Source organism: Scyliorhinus canicula, chromosome 5 (genome assembly GCF_902713615.1).
Source record: "Scyliorhinus canicula chromosome 5, sScyCan1.1, whole genome shotgun sequence".
In the NCBI taxonomy this organism is placed as follows: Eukaryota; Metazoa; Chordata; class Chondrichthyes; order Carcharhiniformes; family Scyliorhinidae; genus Scyliorhinus; species Scyliorhinus canicula.
In genome coordinates, this window is record NC_052150.1 from 199,411,383 (window position 1) to 199,436,890 (window position 25,508).

At 49.5% G+C, this 25,508-nt stretch overlaps 1 protein-coding gene across 2 annotated transcripts in view; it reads right to left on the bottom strand.

The window, feature by feature from the left end:
* The window catches only part of LOC119966513 (leucine-rich repeat-containing protein 37A3-like), a 194,650-nt gene that overhangs the window by 21,771 nt on the left and 147,371 nt on the right, over window positions 1-25,508 (bottom strand). For both annotated transcript variants that reach the window (XM_038798328.1, XM_038798327.1), the window contains 2 exons: window positions 23,772-23,843; window positions 9,025-9,099 (listed from right to left, as the gene is read on the bottom strand). In XM_038798328.1, coding sequence (XP_038654256.1) covers window positions 9,025-9,099; window positions 23,772-23,843 — 147 coding nt within the window. The remainder of the gene's footprint in view (window positions 1-9,024; window positions 9,100-23,771; window positions 23,844-25,508) is intronic.

Below are 25,508 nucleotides of genomic sequence, written 5' to 3' on the forward strand. Positions count from 1 at the left end.
CCGCCGGCACATGGAAAATCCCATTCAGTGTGTGGGACTGGAACCCACATTTAATCCCACATTAGCATTCCAACTTCAAAAAGAAAGTCCAGTCCCATGTCAACAGGGTTTCCCATTCTATGCACCCCACCCCCCGCCATCAGAAACCCCCAGCGGGGGTTCACTGTCAGTGGGACCAGAAAATTCGCCAGTGAGAACTGCTGGAAAATTCCAACCACTGTACCTGGAATATTCATCCGACGACAATCTTTTTACAGGATTGGCCAATTAATGGCCAGAGAAGGCTCGCCGTCCAATTAAAGGCTCCTGAGGCCATTGGGCTAAAAAGTGCTCCTCCAGTGATTACATATGCTCAGCCGAGAGAGAGTGACTGAGTCAGGAACAGAGAGCTTACTGGCTAGCAGCTCTTGGGGGTAGGACATCCTGCCTCAGGGATGTGAAACATCAGCATTGGGAAACTAATTGCCCAAGTCACGCAAAATTAGCTCACCCTTCAATTTTCCAGCCGCCGGTCAGGGCCATGACCTCTACGATAAATTTTCCATTTTCCAATGGATTGCAACTCATGCGGCAAATGTGGAGGCTTCCCATTATGGTTTTCCTCTCAAGAATGGATTTTCCATGCCCTCACCAGTGGTAGGGTAATTGATGGCATTTCTTGGAAAATCTATGTCTTGGATCAGGTGTGTGGACAGTCTGGATCATGTAACATCAAAAAGGAGGAGGCATTGGGTCTTTTAAAATATATTAAGGTAGATAAGTCTCCTTGTCCGGATGGAATTTACCCCAGAATACTGAGGTGAGCAAGGGAGTAAATTGCTGGGGTCTTGACTGGCATCTTTGTATCCTCATTGGCTAAAGGTGAGATCCCAGAAGACTGGAGAATAGCTAATGTGGTACCGCTGTTTAAGAAAGGTAACAGGAATAATCCAGGAAACTATAGGCTGGTGAGCCTCACGTTGGTAGTAGGTAAGTTGTTGGAGTGAATTCTCATGGACAGGATTTATACCCTGGTTGGGACTAGTGGTATTTCACCGGGATCTGTGCTTGTGCCTCTGTTGCTTGTACTATACAGAAACGATTTGGAGGAAAATATAGCTGGTCTGATTAGTAAGTTCACAGATGACACCAAGGTTGGTGGAGTGGCAGATAGTGTTGAGGATTGTCAGAGGATACAGCAGGACATAGATAGGTTGGAGACTTGGGCAGAGAAATGGCAAATAGAGTTTAATCCGGACAAATATGAGGTAATGCATTTTGGTAGGTCTAACATAGAGGGGAAATATACCGTAAATGGCAAGGAATATAGAAAGTCAGAGAGATCTGGGCGTGCAGGTCCACAGATCTTTGAAAGTGGCAACACAAGTGAACAAGGTAGTCAAGAAAGCATATGGAATGCTTGCCTTCATTGGATGGGGCATCGAGTATAAAAACTGGCAAGTCATGCTCCAGTTGTATAGAACCTTGGTAAGGCCGCACTTGGAATATTGCGCACAATTCTGGTCGCCACACTACTAGAAGAATGTGGAGGCTTTGGAGAGGGTGCAGAGGTGGTTTACAGGATGTTGCCAGGTCTGGAGGGTGTTAGCTAAGTGGAGAGGCTGAATAGACTTGGACTGTTTTGATTAGAAAGACGGAGGTTGAGGGGTGATCTGACAGAGGTCTACAAGATTATGAGGGGCATAGATAGAGTGGATGGGCAGGCATTCTTTCCCAGGGTCGAGAGGTCAGTCACCTGGGCCATAGGTTTAAGGTCTGTGGGGCAAAGTTTAGAGGAGATGTGCGAGGCAGGTTTTTTACGCAAAGGATGGCGAGTGTCTGGAACGCGTTGCCAGGGGAGATTGTGGAAGATACATTAACGGCATTCAAAAGGCATCTTTACAAACACATGGATAGGATAGGTATAGAGGGATACAGTACAAGGAAGTTTTGAGTGTTTTGGCCAAAGGTAGTATCATGACCGATACAAACTTGGAGGGCCAAAGGGCCTATTCCTGTGCTGTATTGTTCTTTACATTAATAAGCCTTAATTTTGACACATTCTGGTGTTAAGATACTGGAATAAAAGAAAGATTCAAGAATTCACTAAAATTAGGATTAAACTGGAATAAAATAAAGAATGGGATAAAAAGGGAACTGATGGATGCAACTGTCTGAAGGGGTGTTTTTGATATGCAAATTAGCATAACAGTAGGAAACTGTGTTTAACTCAGTGACGAGGGGAAAATAAGAGGATTTCAAAGTGGAGAAATAAGAAAATAATTTGAACCTATATGCTAAAATCCTGGACCATGGGGTTATCTGAATAAGGTAACATCAAAGGGAAAAACTATTTATCCATAGCAGGACAATTGGAGATGGAAAGACAGGAGAGAAGCAGCTACCAATATAGCCACAACCAGCTGTAGAAAACAGGCTCTCACAAAAACAAGTTGTTGCTAAAAGCTGCTGTTTAAAAAAACTCTAACAGAGAAGATCCTCAACACTGAACTGAACATGGCCTTCCCAAACCTAGAAAATAACCCGTGGGTGCGAACAATATGCTGTATTTAGCTCTTAGAGTTATATCATATTGGATGTTGTTTGGACAGGGAGCATTTCTCAAGAGTTCTGCAAAAGTAGGTAGTTAGGAATAGCGGTTAACTTTATGAGATACTGTGTGCATATAGCCATTATTGCAGTTAGGCGTACTGTTGGTGCGTATTGTAATCTTTCTTGAAATACTTTTTTTAAGTTAATAAATATTATTTTTTACATTTATTCTTTATTAATTGATTAAGCAATACTGACTGTTCCTCATTGGTTTGTATATCTTGCCTCATATTATAACAATTGAAAATATACGCCACTAAGAACCGGTGTTCCAAGTTCCCTTCTGGGTTTTGGGGTACTCTCGCACTTAACATCAATGGGGTTCTTAACATTGGTAATGAGTAAGGTTCAGGAAATATACGACTTGATGTTTTATGAAATTTAACAGCGAGAATTTGTTCCGGATTCTCCAAAAGCTGTACAAAATAACATGTGGGTTAGATGGAATGGCTATTTTTTAACTATGTAAAAGATAATACACCTACAGGTCATAATGGTTTGGTACAATTTCGGCAAAACAAATTATTCTGCAAACAGGCTCGGAGTGCATCCTCAAAAGTTAAAGTTTTTTTAAAAATATTTCTTTATTCTCCTCCTTTTTCACATTTTCTCCCAGATTTACACCCACCAACAATAAACAATAATCAGTAACAAATATGTCAATCCCCATATCAATAACAACGATCCCATCCTCACACCAAACCCCAAACAGTAGCCCGCATGTTCACATAAACAAATAACAAAAAGGAATCAGGAATCACCCATAGTTACGATCAACACACACCGCCCCCCTTCCCCCAACCCTCCCACCCACCCACCCCAACTAATGTTCGATGTTATCCAGTTCTTGAAAGTGCATGATGAATAATGCCCATGAATTGTAGAACCCCTCCATCCTTCCCCTCAGTTCAAACTTAACCTTCTCAAGAATCAAGAATTCCAACAAGTCCCCCCGCCACACCAGGGCACAGGGTGGAGAGGCTGCCCTCCATCCCATCTGCCTTCAGGCGATCAACGAGGCAAAGGCTACAACATCTGCCTCCGCACCCGTTTCCAACCTGGCTGGTCCGACACCCCGAATATGGCCACCCGGGGGCCCGGGTCATTTCCCGTGTACCCTTTAGAACTTCCCCTAAAAACCTCCTTCCAGTAATCGTCTAGCTTTGGACAGGACCAAAACATATGAACGTGATTAGCAGACCCCCCCCCCCCCCCCCCCCCCACCACCCCTCCCCTCCCCCACTGCAACGTTCACACACATCTTCTACTCCTTCAAAGAATCAATTCATCCTCGTCCTCGTGAGGTGTACTCTGTATACCACCTTCAGCTGTATCAGCCCCAACCTCGCACATGAGGTGGAGGCATTCACTCTCCAGAGCACCTCACACCAGAACCCCTCCTCCATATACTCTCCAAACTCTTCCTCCCACTTTGCTTTGATCCCTTCCAGTCGTGCCTTCTCCTCTTCCAAAGTAGCTCTGTAAACCGCTGACACTACCCCCTTCTCCAGTCTCCAAAGTTAAAGTTGGCAGTAAAATTAGACTTGCACCCAAATAATAGCAAGTCAGCTTCTTGTCAGCCCAAATTCTGCTGTGGATCTCATTTGAATGAAACAGATCATCTGCAGTGGGCATCCAGATTCAGCACGCTGGTTAGGTCCTGATGAATTCCGACTGACTCCAATGCTGAACCAAACTGTAGTTAGGACCTGGAGTGGGGGTCAAAATGGAAAGAGTCTAACCTGGTCCATTAATGGTGCGCCAATACCTTTTGGAGCCAAGAAGATCACTTCTACTCCTCCGAGCTACACATAAATGTAAACTTGAAAAAGGATTGTGTCGTACAGTTCCACTAAGCATTACTGACTAGGCGCTTAAAACTTGGTACAACTAGGCAGTGCTTACCAGTAACATCGTGGTTTTACAATCAGCGTTCGGAATCTCATGCATACACAAAGCGCCTCATACTAATTTCAAGCATGTGCCTACTTTAAATATTGTAACCCAATTCATATGAGGGGCAGATAGGGTGAGAACATACAACCACACTTTGTTCCCTATTCTTCATTTTATATCCAAACAATGAGCAAAACAAAACTAAATGACTCCCCCAAGTGTGTTGAGGAATAATTAGAAATTTTATACAATTACATAATTTTCTATCAGTAACAAGGGAGAGAGTAGGGTCTCTTAAGGATCTACAACGTCGTCTATGTGCGGATCCACAAAAGATGGGTGAGATCCTAAATGAATATTTCTCACCGGTATTTACTGCTGAGAAAGGCATGGATGTTAGGGAATTTGGGGAAATAAATAATGATGTCTTGAGGAGTGTACATATTACAGAGAAGGAGGTGCTGGAAGTCTCAAAAGCGCATCAAGGTAGATAATTCCCTGGGACCTGATGAAATGTGGCCCAGAATGTTGTGGGAGGCTAGGGAGGAGATTGTGGGTCCCCTAGCAGAGATATTTGAATCGACGAGCCACAGGTGATATGCCTGAAGATTGGAGGGTAGCAAATGTTGTGCCTTTGTTTAAGAAGGGCCACAGGGAAAAGCCTGGGAATTACACACCAGTGAGCCTAACGTCTGTGGTGGGTAAGTTGTCAGAAGATATTCTGAGAGACAGGATCTACAGGCATTTAGGGAGGCAAGGACTGATTAGGGATAGTCAGCATGGCTTTGTGAGTGGAAAATCTCGCGAATTTCATTGAGTTTTTTGAAGGGAAAACTAAGAAGGTAGATGAGGTCAGTGCAATTGACGTTGTCTGCATGGACTTTAGCAAGGCCTTTGACAAGGTACCTCATGGTAGGTTATTGCATAAGGTTCCATCTCACAGGATCCAGGGTGAGGTAGCAAATTGGATGCAAAATTGTTTTGACGATAGAAGACAAAGGGTGGTTGTAGAGGGTTGTTTTTCAACTGTAGACCTGTGACCAGCAGTGTGCCTCAGGGATCGGTGCTGTTATATATATTCGTGATTTGGATAAGAATTTAGAAGGCATAGTTAGTAAGTTTGCAGATAACACGAAGATTGGTCGCAGAGTGGACAGTGAAGAAGGTTATCTAGGATTGCAACAGGATCTTCATCAATTGGGCCAATGGGCCGATGAATGGCAGGTGGAGTTTAATTTCGATAAATGTGAGGTGATGCATTTTGGTAGATCGAATCGGGGCGGGACCTACTCATTCGGCATGTTTGGTTTCATTGGTCAGAACATTGAATACAGGAGTTGGAACGTCTTGCTGAAGTGGTACAAGACGTTAGCAAGGCCACACTTGGAATACTATGTACAGTTCTGGTCACTCTATTATAGAAAGGATAGTATTAAACAGGAAAGAGTGCAGAAAATATTTATTAGTATGCTACTGGGACTTGATGGTTTTAGTTATAAGAAGAGACTGGATAGACTAGGACTTTTTTCATTGGAGCTTAGGAGGCTTAGAGGTGATCTTATAGAGGTCTATAAAATAATGAGGGGCATAGATAAGGTAGATATTCAGCATCTTTTCCCAAAGTAGGGGAATCTAAAACTAGAGGGCATAGGTGTAAGGTGAGAGGGAGAGATACAAAAGGGTCCAGAGGGGCAATTTTTTCACATAGGGTGGTGAGTGTCTGGAATGAGCTGCCAGAGGCAGTAGTAGAGGCGGGTTCAATCTTGTCTTTTAAAAAGCATTTAGACAGATAAATGGGAAAACTGGTAGCTCAGTGGGCTAGACAGCATGCTTGTAATGCAGAACAAGGCCAGCAACGCGGGTTCAATTCCTGTACCAGCTGAGAGAATTCTGAATTCTCCCTCTGTGCACCCGTACAGGCACCGGAATGTGCCGACTAGGGGCTTTTCACAGTAACTTCATTGCAGTGTTAATGTAAGCCTACTTGTGGCAATAAAAGATTATTATTATTATTAGAGGCTTATGGGACAAATGGGGGCAATTGGGACGAGCTTAGTGGTAAAAACTGGGCAGCATGGACAAGTTGGGCCGAAGGGCCTGTTTTCATGCTGTGAACCTCTGTACTCACTCGACAACTGATATTGATCCACCTGAAGCCAGAAGCTCACAAGGTATCTAGCAAAGTAACTGGCCTGACGAGCAGTCTTCTATTCTAGAGAAGGATGATTTACATCTCAGAGTTGTTACAGCATAAAAGGATGCCATTCGGCCCATCGTGTTTGCACCAGCTATCCAAATAAGCAATTCACCTCGTGCCATTCATTTTCCTTCTCCCCTGTACATTATTCTTTTTCAATAATAATCCAATTCATTTTGAATGTCTTGAGTGAACCTGCTTCCACCACACTCTCAGGCAGTGCATCTAGACCTTAACCATTCACTATGTGAAAAATGTTCTTCTCATGTCTCCATCGCTTGTCTTGCCAATTACCTTAAATCTATGCCTTCTCCTTTTCAATCATTCCACTTTGAGTGGCACCCAGAACTGGATGCAATACTCCAGCTGAGGCCAAATCAGTACTGTAAACAAGTTTAACATAACATCCTTGCTCTTGTACACCATGCTACTATTAATAAAGCCAATGATGCTGTATGGTGTACTAACTGTTCTCTCAACCTGTCCTTCCACCTTCGATAAATTATGCACACGTCCCTCTGCACCTACACCTTTAGAAATGCACCCTTCATTTTTTTATTGTCTCTCCATATTCTTTACTTTTCTGCATTGAATTTCACCTACCACTTGTCTACCCATCCTAACAACATGTCTATGTTCTTCTGCAGTTATACACAATCCTCCTCACAGTTCACAATGTTTCCATGTTTTGTATAATCTGAAAATTTTGAAATTGTGCCTTGTTCACCAAAGTCTAGGTCATTAATAGATATCAGGGAGAGCAAGGGTCCAAATATCAACCCCGGGGAACACCACTATAAACCTTCCTTCCATCCGAAAATCATCCACTACTTTCTGTCACTCAGCCATTTTGTATTCTTGTTGCTACTCCTTTTATTCCATGAGCAATAACTTTATAACAAATTTATTGTGTGTCACTCTATCAAATTCCTTTGGAAATCCAAGTATTCCAAATCAATACCATTGGCCCACTCCATTATTTCTCTAGGAAGTTAGTTGAACACAATTTGCCTTTATCAAATCCATGCTGGCTCTCCTTAATTAACTTGCATTTGCCCAAGTGATACTAATTTTGTCCTAAATTATTACCAATTTTACAAGATGTGTTAGGCGAGGGTGGTAAAATATGTTGGGTGGGTAGCCCACTCCCGACTCAGTCCCCATAATACAGGAGTAGGTAGGACATCCACTGGCCCATCCATCTGCATGACTGTTGAAGCCATAAAGTGGCCAAATAATGGTCGCTTTAAGGCCCTCTATCTCTTCACGCTGCCATTATAGGCTTAGCATTGGTAGGCGGGTGAGAGTGGCAATGGCTTTTTTTTCACCCATGTTTGTGAAAAGTTCTTTGTTCTAGTGGCAACAACCTCCCACCCCACTCCCACCAACTATGATTGTCTCCCAGCCTAGCCTCTGAAATCTGCCTCTCACTCACCTCCCTCAAGTTACTTATTTCTCCTTGCTCTAAAAGACCTGACATACCTCCTCTCTTTTGGCACTACTGGGACTGCATGAGCTGCCACCAATCAGACTGTGGAAGCTCTTATGGGGGATTTCCTTCCAGTGAGGAGCAGAAGTCTGGCCCTCAGCTTGTTAAGGTCACTGCTGTCTACTTTTTTAAAGTCAGTCGATTACCAGCCAACCTTTCTTCTGGGGAGAAGGAGTGTGATGGATCGAGCTGTATGCGCCTCATAAAATTCAGCCTATTGTTTGTAGAAGCTGATGTTAAACTGACTGGTCTCTGGTTACTGGATTATCCTTTTTTGAAGGGTGTAGCATTTGCATTTCTCCAGTCCTTTGGCACTGGATGATGTAATATAGATTGCAAATCATACAGCCAGGGCATTGGAATTTTCAATTAACTACTGCAGCAAATAAATCAGGAACAAAGAACAGGAGATAGAAAATAGTAGCTGTATTAAAAGTACAGTAGAAGCCAATATACTGTATGGTGTAAACAGGCTATGAGTAATATTTTTAATTAATATGTAGCAACAGACTATTTTTCAGAGTGCATAGGTATGTTTCAATATTTTATATGATTTTAACTTTCAGAGATTATAAAGTTGAAACTTGATTCCGAAAATGTAATTTAATAAAGTTAACCATAATTTATCGTTGACAGTACATGGTTTTCTACATTTCAATGAAACTACTGGGCATGCAGACTAATATTTAATGAACAGATATCTAATGCCTTCAAAATCCCGAAAGACTAATGATGAAGCATAGATAAGTTAAAACACTTGCATGTCTATATAGTAAATAACTGTCATTCAAGCAGAACACAGTAAAATAAAAAAATCCTGGTAGTAATTACCTGCAACAGGTATACTTACAGATTGACGATATTTAATGTACTCTCCAAAATACCTTTCAGAATGTCAAGAGAAATAGAAGTTGCACGAAGGTCCCTAAAAATGAATAGATGGTATTATACTTTAGTGTTAATTTTGAACACAATACCAGTAGCTTGAGAAAAATATATATTTGTTCATTTAATTTTGTATACGGTATACACGTGTTACATACTTCCATATTCCCTCTTTGTCTAATTGCTATATTTCTCTCCACGTATTCAGATCTCCCATGCAATTTAGCAGCTACAAACAAGAGGGATGGTAGACAAGCTCCCAAACAAACAGTGCCCCGTAGTAAGTATAGCATTGTAAACCTGCCTCAAGATTGGAGTTTAAAAGAGTAAGGGGTGACTTAATTGTGAAGTATGCCCTGAAGGGCAGCAGGGTAGCATGGTGGTTAGCATAAATGCTTCACAGCTCCAGGGTCCCAGGTTCGATTCCCGGCTGGGTCACTGTCTGTGTGGAGTCTGCACATCCTCCCCCTGTGTGCGTGGGATTCTTCCGGGTGCTCCGGTTTCCTCCCACAGTCCAAAGATGTGCGGGTTAGGTGGATTGGCCATGCTAAATTGCCCGTAGTGTCCTAATAAAAAAGTAAGGTTAAGGGGGGGGGGGTTGTTGGGTTACGGGTATAGGGTGGATATGTGGGTTTGAGTAGGGTGATCATGGCTCGGCACAACATTGAGGGCAGAAGGGCCTGTTCTGTGCTGTACTGTTCTATGTTCTATGTAAAATCCTGAATGGCCATGACGAGGTGTGGATGTGGAAAGTGTGTTTCCTCTTGCAGGTGAGTCCAGAACTAGGGGGCACTGTTTTAAAATCAGGGATTGCCCCTTTAGGACAAAGATGAGAATTGTTTACTTTGAAGGTTATGCAACCTTGGAACTCTCTGCCTCAGAAGGTGGTGGAGTGGGGGGGGCATTGACTATTTTTCAGGCAGAGGTAGATGGGTTTGTGTTAGACAAGGGAGTCAAAGGTTATCCGGGGTAGATGGGAATATGGCATTTGAAACACTAACAGATCAGCTATGGGACGGGATTCTGCATTTTGGATACGAAGGGCGCGATTCTCCGATAAGATTTCAACCCGGCCAACCCCAGACAACTCGCAACAATGGCGCCGAGGAGACCAGTCCCAAGATTCGGGAATGCTGACCTGGGGAGGGTCCTGGACGCGGTGGAGGCCAGGAGGGATGTCTTGTTCTCCTGGGGGTCCTGGAGGGTGAGCCACAAGGCAGCCAGTGCTGCCTGGGACGAAGTGATGGCAGCAGTCAACTCTGGGAGTGTGACCAGGAGAACTGGCCTCCAGTGCTAGAAGAAGGTCAACGGCCTACACCAGGCAGCACAAGTGAGTAGACATCACGCCCCCCCACATCCCCCACACCCCCCAAGGGAGCATCCACCCCCCCCCCCCCCGGCTACCCCATCCTTCCCTCCGCCCCCCCTTCAACGCTCCCTCCACCCATCCCTTCAACCCTTCCTCCATCCCAACCCTCCCTTCACACACACACCCCCCCACCCCCCCACAACTGTGAACACACACATGTGGTTAACAATGCCATCTCTGTGTCTCCTCAGGAAAAGCTCTCCCATAATTGGTGGGAGAGGGCCCAGACTGGCGGTGGGGTGTTGGACTTGAGAATCCTCACTTCCTTCGAGGATCAGGCCCTGGAGGTGACCGGTGTGGCCGAGGACAGGACGGTCACCAACACGGAGGTAGGTGGACGGCGCAGAGATGAAGAACCGCCGGGCTCCACCCAGAGGACCTGCCAAACACGAGTAGTGATTGCCTTACTGACTGAAGCATCCCTCCCACTGACCACATGTGCATTCTCCTGCAGGTAGAGCAGCCGAAGGCGCCGGCCCATCCTGGGTGGCCCCCTCTCCTGACTCTAAGGAGAACACCTCGGAGGAGAGCTCTGAGGATGCATCAGTTATAGTCGCGTCACAGCTATCATCCCTACCCTCCACCAGCGCAGATACACACACCTTGGTGGGACATGTTAGTGGACAAACATCTGGGGCACAATATGGTGAGCACCACACCTCTGCTGATGTACATCTGGTGGAGGCAGGAACCCCCAGGCGAGACAGCAGTCGCAGGATTGCTGGATCCCAGGACCCAGCTGGGTTCCAGCCTGATGCTAAACCTCAGGAAATGGATCACCTGGAGCTGATGCAGATGCACCATAGAATACATCGTATTTGGCTGCATCACAGCCTGGTATGGCAACTGCTCAGCCCAGGACTGCAAGAAACTTCAGAGAGTCGTGAACACAACCCAGTCCATCACACGAACCTGCCTCCCATCCACTGACTCCATCAACACCTCCCGCTGCCTGGGGAAAGCGGACAGCATAATCAAAGACCCCTCCCACCCGGCTTACTCACTCTTCCAACTTCTTTCATCGGGCAGGAGATACAGAAGTCTGAGAACACGCACGGACAGATTCAAAAACAGTTTTTTCCCCACGGTCACCAGACTCCTAAATGACCCTCTTATGGACTGACCTCATTAACACTGCACCCTGTATGCTTCATCCGATGCCAGTGCTTATGTAGTTCCATTGAATACCTTGTGTTGCCCTATTATATATTTTCTTTTATTCCCTTTTCTTTCCGTGTACTTAATGATCTGTTGAGCTGCTCGCAGAAAAATACTTCTCACTTTACCTCGGTACACGTGACAATAAACAAATCCAATCCAATCCAATCCAATATTAGGATGCGGCTGGGACATTCAGAAGGAGATGTCAGCATCACTCCAGCAGATCCATAGCCGATTGGAGTCCCAGAGTTTACAGGTGCATGAGATGGAGACGGCAATGATTGGCACAGAGTTCAAAACTGCTAGGGTGGCGATCGCAGTGGAAAGCCAGGTGCACGACGTCAGCACCATGAATGAAGGTGTCCAAGGCGTCGCTCAGTCGATGATGGCCATGGCCGAGGGTCTCGACAGGATGTCTGCCTGCTGGGGGATGTCACCCAGTACCAGACTGACCTTGATGAGGTTAATAGAATCATAGAATTTACAGTGCTGAAGAAGGCCATTCAGCCCATCGAACCCGCACCGGCCCTTGATAAGAGCACCTTACTTAAGCCCTCACTTCCACCCTATCCCCGTAACCTAATAACCCGGCCTAACCTTTATTTTTTGGACTCTAAGGGCAATTTAGCATGGTACAAACACCTAAGCGGCTCATCTTTGGACTGTGGGAGGAAATCGGAACACCCGGAGGAAACCCATGCAGACACAGGGAGAACGTGCAGACTCCGCACAGTGTCCCAAACTGGGTATTGAACCTGGGACCCTAGAGCTGTGAAACAACACACTAACCACTGTGCTACCGTGCTGCCCAGCGGTTCTGTGCAACATGTCTTGGTCTCAAATGGAAATGACACAATGGTGCAGACATTGGAGAACCGCCAGGGCTGGCGGAGCCAGATGATGCAGGGCTGCCAGGGCTTGAACCAGCTACCCCCCCCCCCCCCCCATCCCAAGATGGACCCCAGGGCCCTAAGGGCACAGACCGGGAGGAAGGGGTACTGAGTGCCAACCTGGACCCATCCTATCAGAGGCAGTTTCTTTACTCAGAGAGTAGTAGGGGTGTGGAACGCCCTGCCTGCAACAGTAGTAGACTCGCCAACCTTAAGGGCATTTAAGTGGTCACTGGATAGACATATGGATGAAAATGGAATAGTGTAGGTCAGATAGGCTTCAGATGATTTCACAGGTCGGCGGCGCAACATCGAGGGCCGAAGGGCCCGTACTGCGCTGTAGTGTTCTATGTTCTATGTTCTATCCCATTGGGTCAGCAGCTACCCTACGTTCCACCCCTCTGATGAGGCCCCATCTTGGTGTCAGCACATGGGACAGGACGACATGGCTGTACATGTGCTGTCAACAGATGAGCCGATTGCCCTCCAGCCCCAGAGCCCCCAGAGGACGCTTGCCAGCGGCATCGAAGGCCATGGGACGAGGAAAGCAGCTGGCTGCCTCCACCTCAGGTGTGCATCCTGGGGAGACACCTAGATGTGGTGGTAGAATTAAGAGGGCCAGGCACGTCGAGGATCATCGAGGGCACGGGAGGAGGGGGGGATGGGGTAGATAGGGATGAGGGGGGTGCAGACAGTGGGGGTTGGGGGGGTGAGGAGGGTGGGGGGGGGCGGCACCACTGGGAGAGTGGGGATCTCTACTGAACAATAAACACCCTTGTGCACAACCAGTAGGATGTCTCTGTCCTTTCTTCCGCAATGCATCACCGTGTGCAGGTGATGGGTGTGAGCAAGCACTCAGCAGACAGGCAGGGGTCAGACTATGGCATAGGTTGAGGAGCACCAGCGCCCATCTCTCATAACCCCCCTGCCCTCGAAACTGACCAACTGACAGTGCCATCACAGTGATGTCACAAATACCCTGGGAGGGTGGGAAATGGGGGTGATGAGTGGGTAAGGTTGCGATGACGGACCAAGCCACGTCCTAAGTGAAGCGGGTGAGTATAAGGGCCTCCCTGGCTCTCCGGGCTTGCCAGACCCTCACAGCTGCCACCTGATTTGCAGCCTTCACTGGGCCTCAGGTTCCTCCCCGGACTCGTCCTCCACCCCTGCTGGTCTGCCGCCTCCTCATCATCCTCGTCCCCTCCTCAGAGGTGTCCACATGTTCCTTGTCACCAAGCTCCAGCTCGTCACCCCGCTGCTGTGCCAGGTTGTGGAGGACAGAGCACACCACAACAAAGCGGGCGACCCTCCGGGGGGTGTACTGGAGGGCACCACCGGAGCGGTTGAGGCATCGGAAGTGCACCTTGAGGAGTCCGATGCACTGCTCAATGACACCCTGGATGGCTGCAAGGGCCTCGTTGTAGCGGATCTCCACTTCAGTCTCTGGCCTCCGTAGTGACATCATTAGCCAGGTCCTCGGCGGATACCCCTTATCCCCCAAAAGCCAGCTGCCCATCCTGGGGTGCCTCCTGAAGAAGGCAGGGATGACCACCTGCCCCAGGATGTAACTGTCATGCCCATTCCACGGGAAGCATGCACACACATGCATTATCTTCATCTGGTGGTCGCACAGGAGCTGGATGTTGAGGGAGTGGAACCCCTTTCTGTTAACGTAGGGCACTCACAGATGGCCTGGTGAGCGCAGGGCGACAGGCGTGGACCTGGGGCATCCCGGCAATGGCAGTGAATCCTGCAGCCCAGGCATCTTGCTGAGCCTGGTCCATGTCAAAGATGATATACTCTTCCGCCCGGGCAGACAATGCATTCGCGACCTGCCTAATGCACCTGTGGGCTATGGCCTGTGAGATACCACACAGGTCCCCACTCGAACCCTGGAATGATCCTGTTGCATAAAAGTTCAGGGCTGCAGTGACCTTGACAGCCACCGGGAGAGAGTGTCCTCCTCCTCCAAGTGCTGCCAAGTCTGCGAGGATATGGCACAGGTTCCACACCTTGTTGAGGCGGAACTTCCTGCGACACAGCTATCCGTCATTTGTTCAAAGGACCTGTCATGCCTGTACACCCTGGGCCATCGCGGGGCTCCCCCACTGGGTCCCTTCCTGGCCTTATGGGCAGCCGGATCCTCAGGATGTGGGGTGGAGTCCAGCACATGGGCCACTGCCTCAAGGATCTGCAGACACTCGTGCTGCCGCCTTCTCCGGTGTCTGGCCGCAGCACAAAGCACCAGTACCATGAGGGCAACTTCTGAATCCAACATCCCTACCATAGCGTTCAATACCTGTAAGAAATTGGGAGAGGGTGTTAGACAGATAAATAGCGGTGGCTCCCACCCAGGGACCCTACATTCCCCCACTGATCTTCCCTACCTGGAATGCCCTGCCCATGTGCCCCCGGCTGCAGCGGGCCCCTCTCACCAGGCCCCAGACCCTGTACCCCGGACACCCGCTCACAACATCAACCTGACCTGGTGCTGGCCCCCTCCCCGTGGCACTCACCCACATTCTGGCCGTGGCATGTCCTTGGTGCTGTGTCCCATCCCCTGGGTGTTCGGATGTTGGCTGCTGCATGTGTGGTGTTCAGGTATACTGTCCACGCATCGCAGTCTGATGGTGATGTTAGGCAATGACTCCCTCATGTTACATGGCTCATCCACCCACGGGAATCCAGTTGGGTTGTGTTCTCATTTAATCACGATTGCCAATTCCCTCGAGGCTATAGACTTCAGCTGTTACAGTCAGAGGCTCAGCAGTCGGTGGGTTATTAGTGGCAGACGGGCTTGGACAAGGGTTGACCCCGGAATGGGTACACATGATCCAGGGATTGGCATGGTGGTGCCATGAGCGGTTGCCCCCCGATTGCCCCACCAGCGCCGCCACCCCCTCCCATGGTGGACCACCCCTGCTGAGGGTACCCAACCTCAGCCAAGGGTCCCTCATCCAACCGAGGGTTCCCCGGTAACAAGCCCTGTGAGCAAAGATGGCTACTCACCTCCTCAGCTCCCCACAGACGCCCTTCCGCCAGGTTCACGTTGAGCAATCATAGAATCATGGAATTTAAAGTGCAGAAGGAGGCCACTCGGCCCATCAAGTCTGCACTAGCTCCTGGAAAGAGCATCACACTTAAGCCCACACCTCCACCCTACCCCTATAACCCAGTAACCCCACCTAACCTAAGGGCAATTTAACATGGCCAAACCACCTAATCTGCACACCTTTGGACTGTGGGAAGAAACCGGAGCACCCGGTGGAAACCCACGCACACACAGGGAGAACGTGCAGACTCGGCACAGGCAGTGACCTAAACCGGGAATCAAACCTGGGACCCTGGAGAAATTAAGCAACTGTGCTAACCACTGTGCAACTGTGCCTCCCTTTTTTTTGCTGGGGAGAGCACTGAATGACGGGAGGCCATTGGATAAGCAGTGATTCTCGTTAATTGTAGGGTTTAAGTGGTTATAATTGGTTTCTCGCCACACTACGGCGAGATCCCAATATCGCCTGGGGGGAGGGGCGGTTGCATCGCCAACTGTTTGGCGCCTGATGCGGATCTCAGGCAGGATTCTGCGCAAATCGTCGGGGCGGGAAATAATGGCGCAAACCCTAGTGGGAACCAATCCAGCGTCGAGCCATCCCAAAGGTGCAGAATCCTCCGCACCTTCGGGGGCGAGGACAGCGCAGAGTGGTTAGCGCAGCGCCAGCCGGCGGGAAGGGGCTTGGTGCCATGCCAACCGGCGCCGAAGGGCCTCCGCCGGCCAGCGCAAGTTGGCGCATTTGCAGGAGCGCCAGCATCTGCTGGCGTCATCCCCGCGCATGCGCAGGGGATTTCATCTCCGCGCCGGCCATCACGGATCGGGACAAGGCTGACGCGGAGGAATAGAGTGCCCCCATGGCATAGGCCCGCCCGCGGATCGGTGGGCCCTGATCGCGGGCCAGGCCACCGTGGGGACACCCCCGGGGCCAGATTCCCCCGCACCCCCCTGAGGCCGCCCATGGAGCCTACTGGGTCCAGCCGGTAGGGACCAACCTTGATTTACACCGGCAGGACCATCGTTAAACGGATGGGACTTCGGCCCATTCGCAGCCAAGAGAATTCAGGCGGCCCCGGGCCCCATTGCGTCGCGCCGGTCCCCACCATTCTCCGAGGCGGGCGGCGTGTTTCACGCCGGGGCGAATCCAGAGAATAGCGAGAGTCCAAAAACGAGGGGCGGGATTCTCTGACCCGGTGTGGGGGGGGGGGGGGGGGGGGGGGGGGTTGGAGAACACCCACCCCTCATTTTTGGCCTTTCTCACTATTCTCTGGCTTTGCTTCGCTTGACCGAGAGTATAACGAGGCCGGAAGATCGCTCCCTAAGTGTTGACGCTGGTGCATAATTTGTGGAGATCCACGTCAGCAAAACCGGCGCCGCAACTGGACCAATTCTGCTAATTCTGAGGGGTTAGCACTGGCACCATGTGGAACACAATCGATTCCAATGAGGAACAGTGCTGGATTCGCCAGTTTCACGATTGACACTCAGGAGGCTGACAAGCTGCCACATATACACACCACTCCCCACACACACCATCTCAGCCAACAAGACGGCAGCAAGACGCACGGCCCCACATTTTGCACACACAGAGCACAAGACCCTCCTGGACACGGTGGAGGAGAGGCAGATGACCCTCTACCCCGGTCCGGGAAGGAGGCTGCCAGCCGCCACCATTCGCTGTGCCTGGGTGCAGCTGGCAGAGGTTGACAGCAGCGTGGGCAGCTCTGTCTAGACAGGCCAGCAGTGCCCAAAAAAACTGCATGACATCCTCAGGACGGCCTGGGTGAGTAAGCAGCACTGGGCCCCTGGCACCAACCCCATCCCACACACTTGTAACCCTACCCCCCTAAACCCCAAGTGTCAGAACCCCCACCCTGCCCCACATGCCGGCACCCATACCAGCCATCATGGCCGGGTGCCCTGACCACTGAGGCCACCAGCTACCCAACACCTGGGCTGCATGCGTCAGCCCCCCCCCCCCCCCCAAAGGAGAAGGCGGCCCACAACCACCGGGAGTGGGAAGTGGCAGGAGAGGGTGGCCAAACCTGCGGCCCTGAACCATGAGAGAGTAGAGGGCCCTGGATGTGGTTGGCGGCCCAGAGGAAAGGGAGGTCGCTGGGGTGGTGTTCAGCCGCGGGCGAGGAAGTGAAATCCCGCTTAGTTGTGATTTCCCATGACACATATGTGTCAAAGCCCCCCAACACCATCCTAACCCCCCACACCATTCTCCCCCATCACCCTTACCCTAACACCCCCCCTCACCCCCACCACATCCCGCCCGTGGTCTAATCATGCATCTTATCTTGTCTCTTGGGTCCATCCATGTCCCCGCCCCCAGCCAGTGCCACAGTCAGAGCCCGCCCATGAACCGATCAGCAACGAGGGCAGCTCGGATGGTAGCCAACCCCCCGAGACCCCGGATTTCGAGTTGGAGGATGACACTAACTTCCCGTCATACTGTCTCTAACTCCCCTCCACCATCCCAGAGACACTCACCTCGGTTGGGCACTTTAGTGATGAGGCTCCTGGGACACTTTCTGGTGCACACCACTCAGCTGATCCGGTGCAGCATCTGGAGGTAGGACCACCCGGGTGGGGGGGACAACCGAAGGGCAGGCCCATTCCAGGAACTAGCTGCCATCCAGATGGGTTTTGGGCTTCTGGAACGGACATTAATTGTGGAGATGCAGTCGCAGAGTCATGGACTGCATAAGGGGTTGTCGGCAAGCATCCAGCACTGGGAGTGACTGTTTTGGCAATGCATCAGCATGTCCAAGACCTGGGGCATTCTGTGCAGGTGCTGGCCATGGCCCAGGACAGTCGACCATGTGCCAGAGTCACCTGGACATTGCAGCAGCACCCTGAGCGTGGCCCAGTCACAGTGGGTCATGGCTGGAAACATCGGCGGCATTGCCCAGGCACAGACACATAGGGAGGTGGCCCAGTCGCAGAGTGAGATGGCGCAGTCACTGGTTGATGTGTCACAGACGGAGAAGGTGGTGGCACAGTCAATGGGTGATGTGGCGCAGTCCCAGACGGAGATGACCCACTCTCTGTGCTCCATGACTGCGAGCAAGCAGGCCATGGTCGAGACCATAGCGGGTCGCCAGGACTGGCAGCACCAGGTGGCGTGGGAGCGTCAGGGCTTAGCTCCATTTGACGGCCATCAGGAGATATGTCGCACTGTCTCTCTGCTCAGCCGGTCTTCGACGGCATGCCTGGTCTGGTAGGTCTTCGAATTACAGGCGTGGCGATACACGGGAGGCCTCATGTGGCATATCCTTTGCACCTCCTCCTCCTCAGCCTGTTGGGAGTTGGATCTCCATCCTGGGCGGCTGCCTCCTGTCCCTCTGTGGCACGCTCTGCTGCTGCATGCTCCATTGATGCAGCTTCCTCCTCCTCCTCGAGCAGCGCCAGCTCGTACAGCCACAGGGCATCCCCCAGGGCTGCGGCGACTAGCAGGAAGGCAACCATTGCTGGTTGAATTCCAATATCCAGTGTCTGCAGGGGGTGAAAAGCCGACATGTTAGCATGGTCCATACCCCGTGTCAAACTTGGTCCAATGGGCTACATGATGCCCCAGTTGACAGGGCAGACTTTGCCCCCGCATGCCCCCCTCCCGATATCCCCGCACCCCTGGCCCCGCGCGTGCATGGCACCGTGGGGTCTCTGGCACTGGCGCCAGTCCCTGATGCCAGGTGCACCTGCGGCTGGCACTGCCCTTGCCAGCGATACACTCCGCGGTCCCCGCCAAGCGCCCCCATTGGGTTACAGTGGGCTTTGCCCTGGGTGGACCCCTGATGTCCCACTGGCAGGTTGGGAGGGGCTGTATGGCGGAGCGGGGGTGCAGAGTTGGGGGCACCCATACGGTCGGTGCCATTCTGAAAAACCAGTGGCCAAGGTGGGTGGTCAGTGGGGTGCACAGCAAGATGGCTGCCTTGCAGGCGGCGGTAATGGCGGTCCGTGACTGGACACCGACCTGACCACATGGCCCATTCCCCCATCAGCCCCCCTCCCCAACCCTGGCAGGGCCCCCCCCAACCCCAGCCTTGGTCTGGCAGCCCACTGTCGTGCCTCTCCATGTCCTACCCACTCTCTCTCCCTCAATTTTTACAAGCACAATTTTAAAAGCACAAGTGAACCGTGCTGTCAGGAATGGGCCCATTTCATAGAATTTACAGTGCAGAAGGAGGCCCATCGACCCATCGAGTCTGCACCGGCTCCTGGAAAGAGCACCCTACCCAAGGTCAACACCTCCACCCTATCCCCATAACCCAGTAACCTCACCCAACACCAAGGGCAATTTTGGACACTAAGGGCAATTTATCATGGCCAATCCACCTAACCTGCACATCTTTGGACTGTGGGAGAAAACCGGAGCACCTGGAAGAAACCCATGCACACACAGGGAGGATGTGCAGACTCCGCACAGACAATGACCCAAGCCAGAATCGAACCTGGGACCCTGGAGCTGTGAAGCAATTGTGCTATCCACAATGCTACCGTGCTGCCCTTTGGGGCAGATAATTGCAGAGGCCCCGGAGAATACCGGGTCAGAACCTCTAATGATATGCAAATGGTGTTTACTGCATGTGCATTCTCGAATGCATTGACCCCACTGTCGAGGCGACGGGGAATTGCAACTTGGCTTCAAATCGGCACCCACCGCGATTTTGGTGTAAGAACCGATTCCCGCCCAATTGCGTTTCGCGATTTCGGTGTCAGCCAACAGAGAATCTTACCCATAATCTGAGCAGGCTCGAGGGGCTGAATGGCCTACTTCGGCTCTTATTTCTAATGTTAGTACAATCTAATTCTTTTGAAGTGTTGATTGTTATTTTGCAGTTTTCTGATTCCAACATAAAATACTAATTGTATGATTTTGTGTAAGTTGAGATAGGAAAGATTAAATGCCAAATCAACCTGACCGCACTATTCACCATTGGTTACATGACAGAGTTGCCAGAGAAAAATACATGGACATAATTTTGACTTTGGGTGATAATATAAAATGGACAATAAGTCATCTGTTATCTCTCTCTCATTTCACTTCCAATAGCTTCAATAGTGAGATGTTAACAGGCAGCGGAATCAACATTGGGTGATGGAGTAAAATGGGCAAAGTCAAATGAGCTTCCTACTTTTTTCCCAGAGATCTGTCCTTCAACTAACTCAAAATATTTTACACTTCAATTATAAAAGTACTAATTGCAAAATATCACAAGTAAATTGAAAAAAATCTAGATTGTCACAACACCCTGGGTTAGAGTGCGGTTAATTCCAGCCCACTTGACCCGGAGCCGCAACACAGGTAACATTAGATTTTATTTAAAATTCCAGAGGACCTTGGCTGAGCCCAATAAACCACAGGCACCAGGGGCGAAATTCACCAAAGTCCATCGTCACGCCCTTGACCGGCGGGCAAAAACGGCGCTGGTGACTCAGGCGTCGGGGCCCGCTTATCAGCCCGAAATCTCCTGTCCCGAAAGGGCCAGCAGCGGAGTGACGCTGTACGCGTCAGTTTCACCCGCTGCGGAAGTGGCGCGTCGGTTGACGTCGGGCAACTTCATCAACGCCACCTGGCGTTGGGGGTATGTGTGGTTGGGGGGGGGGGGGGGGTAGGGGTGGTGGGGGGGGGGGGTAGGGGTGGTGGGGGGGGGGTGTAGGGGTGGTGGGGGGGTAGGGGTTGGGGGGGGGTAGGGGTGGCAGAGTCCGCAACCAACACGGCTGGAATAGATGTGAATGCCTTGTTTTTTTTTAAATGCCGAGTATATTGTGCTGCGAGCTTATCTGAGAGAGAGAAAAAAATTTGCTGCACTCTTGGTGATCCTCATTATTTATTACTCCAAATGTTTGAACTTAATTATGCCATCTTGCAGAACCTTGAGTTCCCTACCCCCCCACCCCTACCCCCCACCCCTACCCCCACCCCTACCCCCCACCCCTACCCCTACCCCCCACCCCCAACCCCCCACCCCTACCCCCCACCCCTACCCCTACTCCGACCACCCAACCCTACCCCGACCCCCCGGCACGCGATGCAAGTGATTTCACTCTCTCTCTTCACAAACCAACCCCCCCCCTCCCAACCCACCGGCACTCGAGGTAAGTGATTTATCTCTCTCTCTTCCCAACACCCCCCCACCCCCAACAACCCCCCCACCCCTACCCCTAGCCCCCCACCTCTACCTCCTACCCCCCTACCTCTACCGCCTACACCCCCCCCCCCCCACCCCTGGCACTCGATGTAAGTGAATTCACTCTCTCTTCACAAACCCTCCCCCCAACCCACCGGCACTCGAGGTAAGTGATTTATCTCTCTCTCTTCCCAACACCCCCCATCCCCAACAAACCCCCCTACCCCTACCCCTAGCCCCCCTACCTCTACCCCCTACCCCCGGCACGCGATATAAGTGATTTCACTCTCTCTTCACAACCCCTCCCCCCCCCCCCCCCCCCCCCCCCCCCCTCCTCCCCGGCACTCGATGTAGGTAACTGAAAGGCGTCAACCATCATCAATGGTTGACGCCGTTATAAACCAACTTTGATTTCCGCCAATGTAACCCATGGCCACATCGGCGGGACTTCGGCCCATACGGGCCGGAGAATAATTAAGCCCAAAAAAACAATGGCATCCCGCCGGCGCCAGCCGTTCTCCGAGGCGGGCCGTGGGATTTGAAGAACGCCGTTTTATGGCGGGTGGGAGAATTCTGAACATGGCGGGAGCGGGAATATCGGCGCCCCCGGGCGATTCTCCGACCCTGCGTGGGGTTGGAGAATTTCGCCCCAGGTTTGTAACTTTACACACAAGTAACCTTTTATTATGTACGCTTTTATAATTAAATGGACAGAAAATGTACCTGACTATCTACTACCCTTTCACAATCCCCGCCCCCCTTCCGAACTATCACCACTCTATACACACACAGATAAACAACACAGAGGTGAAAGGATGGTGGAAAGGGAAATAAAATGTTAATAAAGGATAAAGATCTTTGATGTACTGGGATGACCTCCAGTCAATGTCTTTCAGAAGTTCAGGTTTTCATTTTGCTACTTCTTCCTGCTCGGCTTGAGATGGTTTCCTCTGACAAGGTTGTCTACTTTCTCTGCAGATACACCATCATTTCAGGTTCACAACAAAGGATGTGCCAGGTACTCACTGATTTCAAGACAATAGAGCTGTTCTTTCACTTCAGCAAGCAGGGGAGAGAGGGTGTTCCTTGCACTTCCAAGGTGTAAACACTTCTGCCAGGTTGTCTCAGAAAGCATCAAACAGAAACCAATCTCTGACCGTTGTCAGACAGAACATTGTCCCTGGCCAGCCCACTGGTTGCCAGTTAACCAATCGGACCAACTCCCACCATAACCGATCAGTGTTGGGGGGCAGTGCCAGGAGTGTTGCATGGGGATGGGTTCTGCGTAGGGATGGGTTCACCATTGGGGGAGGGGGGAATGCTCAGAGAGGCTTGTTCAGGGAGTGTGTTTGGGAAGGCGCGTTTGGGGGGTTGGGGTCTTCAGTTTTGGCTTTTTTGGATGAGGCTGCCCTTTAAAAACGGCACCCCGATCTTTAAAAAGCTAAGTTGCTGGTGGGATGGATTCATCATAGCCTGCCCCGCCAGCATTCCATCATGAGAGCCGCTGAACAATACAGCAGAAAATGCTTCTGGTCATGTCATTTTTCCCACCCGTTGCGCCACTCTGCCAAAAAATGGGAAAATTCCGCTGAAATCTATTCAGCTCTCACGAGACTGCCATATTTTCCGCCAGTGGTCAACTTTTGATAACCAATAACAGAGCTTTTGTTTGATTTTGTGCTTCGAGCCCAGGAGGGTTGAGGCTAACTATTTCCCCGTGTACTAATGTCTCAAACATGATTAGCTAACTCAGCCTAGGCCAATGATCAAAGATGCTCTGTATGTTTCAGTGCCACAGCCTGAAGTATCAATGCACTTATCTCCTAAACAACATAAGACCTTTACATTTAAAAATTCAAGACTATAATTTAATAACTAAAAGTATCAGTTAACAGAGTAGTGTGATTTCTCCCAGAGCCTCATAGGTAGTTTCAACTCCCAATGCCCGTACCCACCTATTAAAATTGTTGTACTTAACCCTGTCAAACGCAAGTTAAAAAATATAAAAGCTTAAAAAGTAATTCAAACACATACATAGAAATGCAGATATTTTCAAAATTAACATTTTAATTATTGTAACTTTAATAACATCAGAAATGTACTTACAAGTAGATTATTGAAGACAGATGATCAAAAGCTCCGTCACCTATTAAGCTTAAATAATTATCACTTACATTCCTAAAAGAGAGCATAAATTGCAAAATATTTCAAAAAACTTGTATCTTCGTGGCATACATTCTCCACATCCAAAGCTTATACACCACTTACATTAAAAATACATTTACTTAAAATATTTTATTGAAGATATGGATTTAATATGAATAAAGTTATTTAAAATTGATTTAAATGACCTAATCCGTTTGTATCACCTATGTGCATTTCAACTTTGTAGTTTTTCATTGAATTCCACGCCTTTATTGATCTCTGGCACACTTCACTAATACATTTGGAATCCTGCTTGACATTTATATTATACAAAAGTTTATTTGGTGCAAATGTGTTCTCGGTTTGACTTAAGGAAAAAGATCAGGGAAGAACAAAAAAAATGTGAACTCAGGGTGAGGAGAACTGGAGGAGTGCCTCCATGAACTCCGACCGGGAAAAATTATACGAACGTTGGTGTGAACTGGGATACTTAAGGAAGAAGACAGGCAGAATACAAATGGAAATGGAGATAGTTCCAGTGTGAAAAAGGAAGAGGCAGAGAAGAAGATGCCAGCATTAACAGGAAGGGAAGAAAATAAAGAAAATAAAATAGGAGCTGGCCGGAAGATGGGTGGGCACCCAATCGGGTGACCCTTTCACTCATCAGCTCCTTGCTTGCTGATCTATATTGGCTCCCAGTCTACCAAAACTGCAATTTTAAAATCTCATCCTCCTGTTCAAATTCCTCTATGGTCTTGTAATTTCCCCACTTCTATTACCACACTAATTACTAATCTTTATTGTCACAAGTAGGCTTACATTAACACTGCAATGAAATTACTGTGAAAAGCCCCTCATCACCACATTCCGGCGCCTGTTCGGGTACAGAGGGAGAATTTAGAATGCCCAATTCACCTAACAGCACGTTTTTCGGGACTTGTGGGAGGAAACCGGAGCATCCGGATGAAACCCACGCAGACACGGGGAGAACGTGCAGACTCCGCACAGACAGTGACCCAAGCCAGGACCTTGGGCCCTGGAGCTGTGAAGCAACTGTGCTAACCACTGTGCTACCGTGCTGCCCATCCGATGGTCACTGGGCTGCCAACACTCCAGGATTGGCCTGGAGTCTTCAAGAATTGAATATCAATCTCCAGTGTGTACAATCCTGAAGAAAAAGGTAGTTTTATATTTAAAAGTTTTAAACATTTCTCTTTCCCGCATATAGTAACATTGAAAATGAGGGGGAAAGGATGTTTGGCTGACAATCATGCATCATCCAATTGGGCAAAGATTCTTTTAGCTTTCTAATTGGCATAGGGAGGCAGTGCATTACAAGGATGGATGTATTGACTGACTAATGGCTGGAGTATGGAGGCAAATCATTTGATGAAATAGAAATGCACTTAATCAGAGTTGGTAACCCATCAGTCATGCTTTGAACTTTTTAGGCTCTCAGCTCTGGAATTCTGCCCTCAGTCCTCTTTGCCTCTCCATTTCTCTCTCTTCCTTGAAGACACTCCATAAAACCAACCTCTCTGACCACGCATTTGGTCACTTGTAACAATGAATCCTTTGACTCCGTGTCAATTTTGTCAGACTATGCCGCTAGGAAGCACCTTAGGATATTTTACTATGCTTAAAGCACCAAATAAAATCAAGGGCAAAATTTTACACTGCGCGGGCGAGCATGCACCC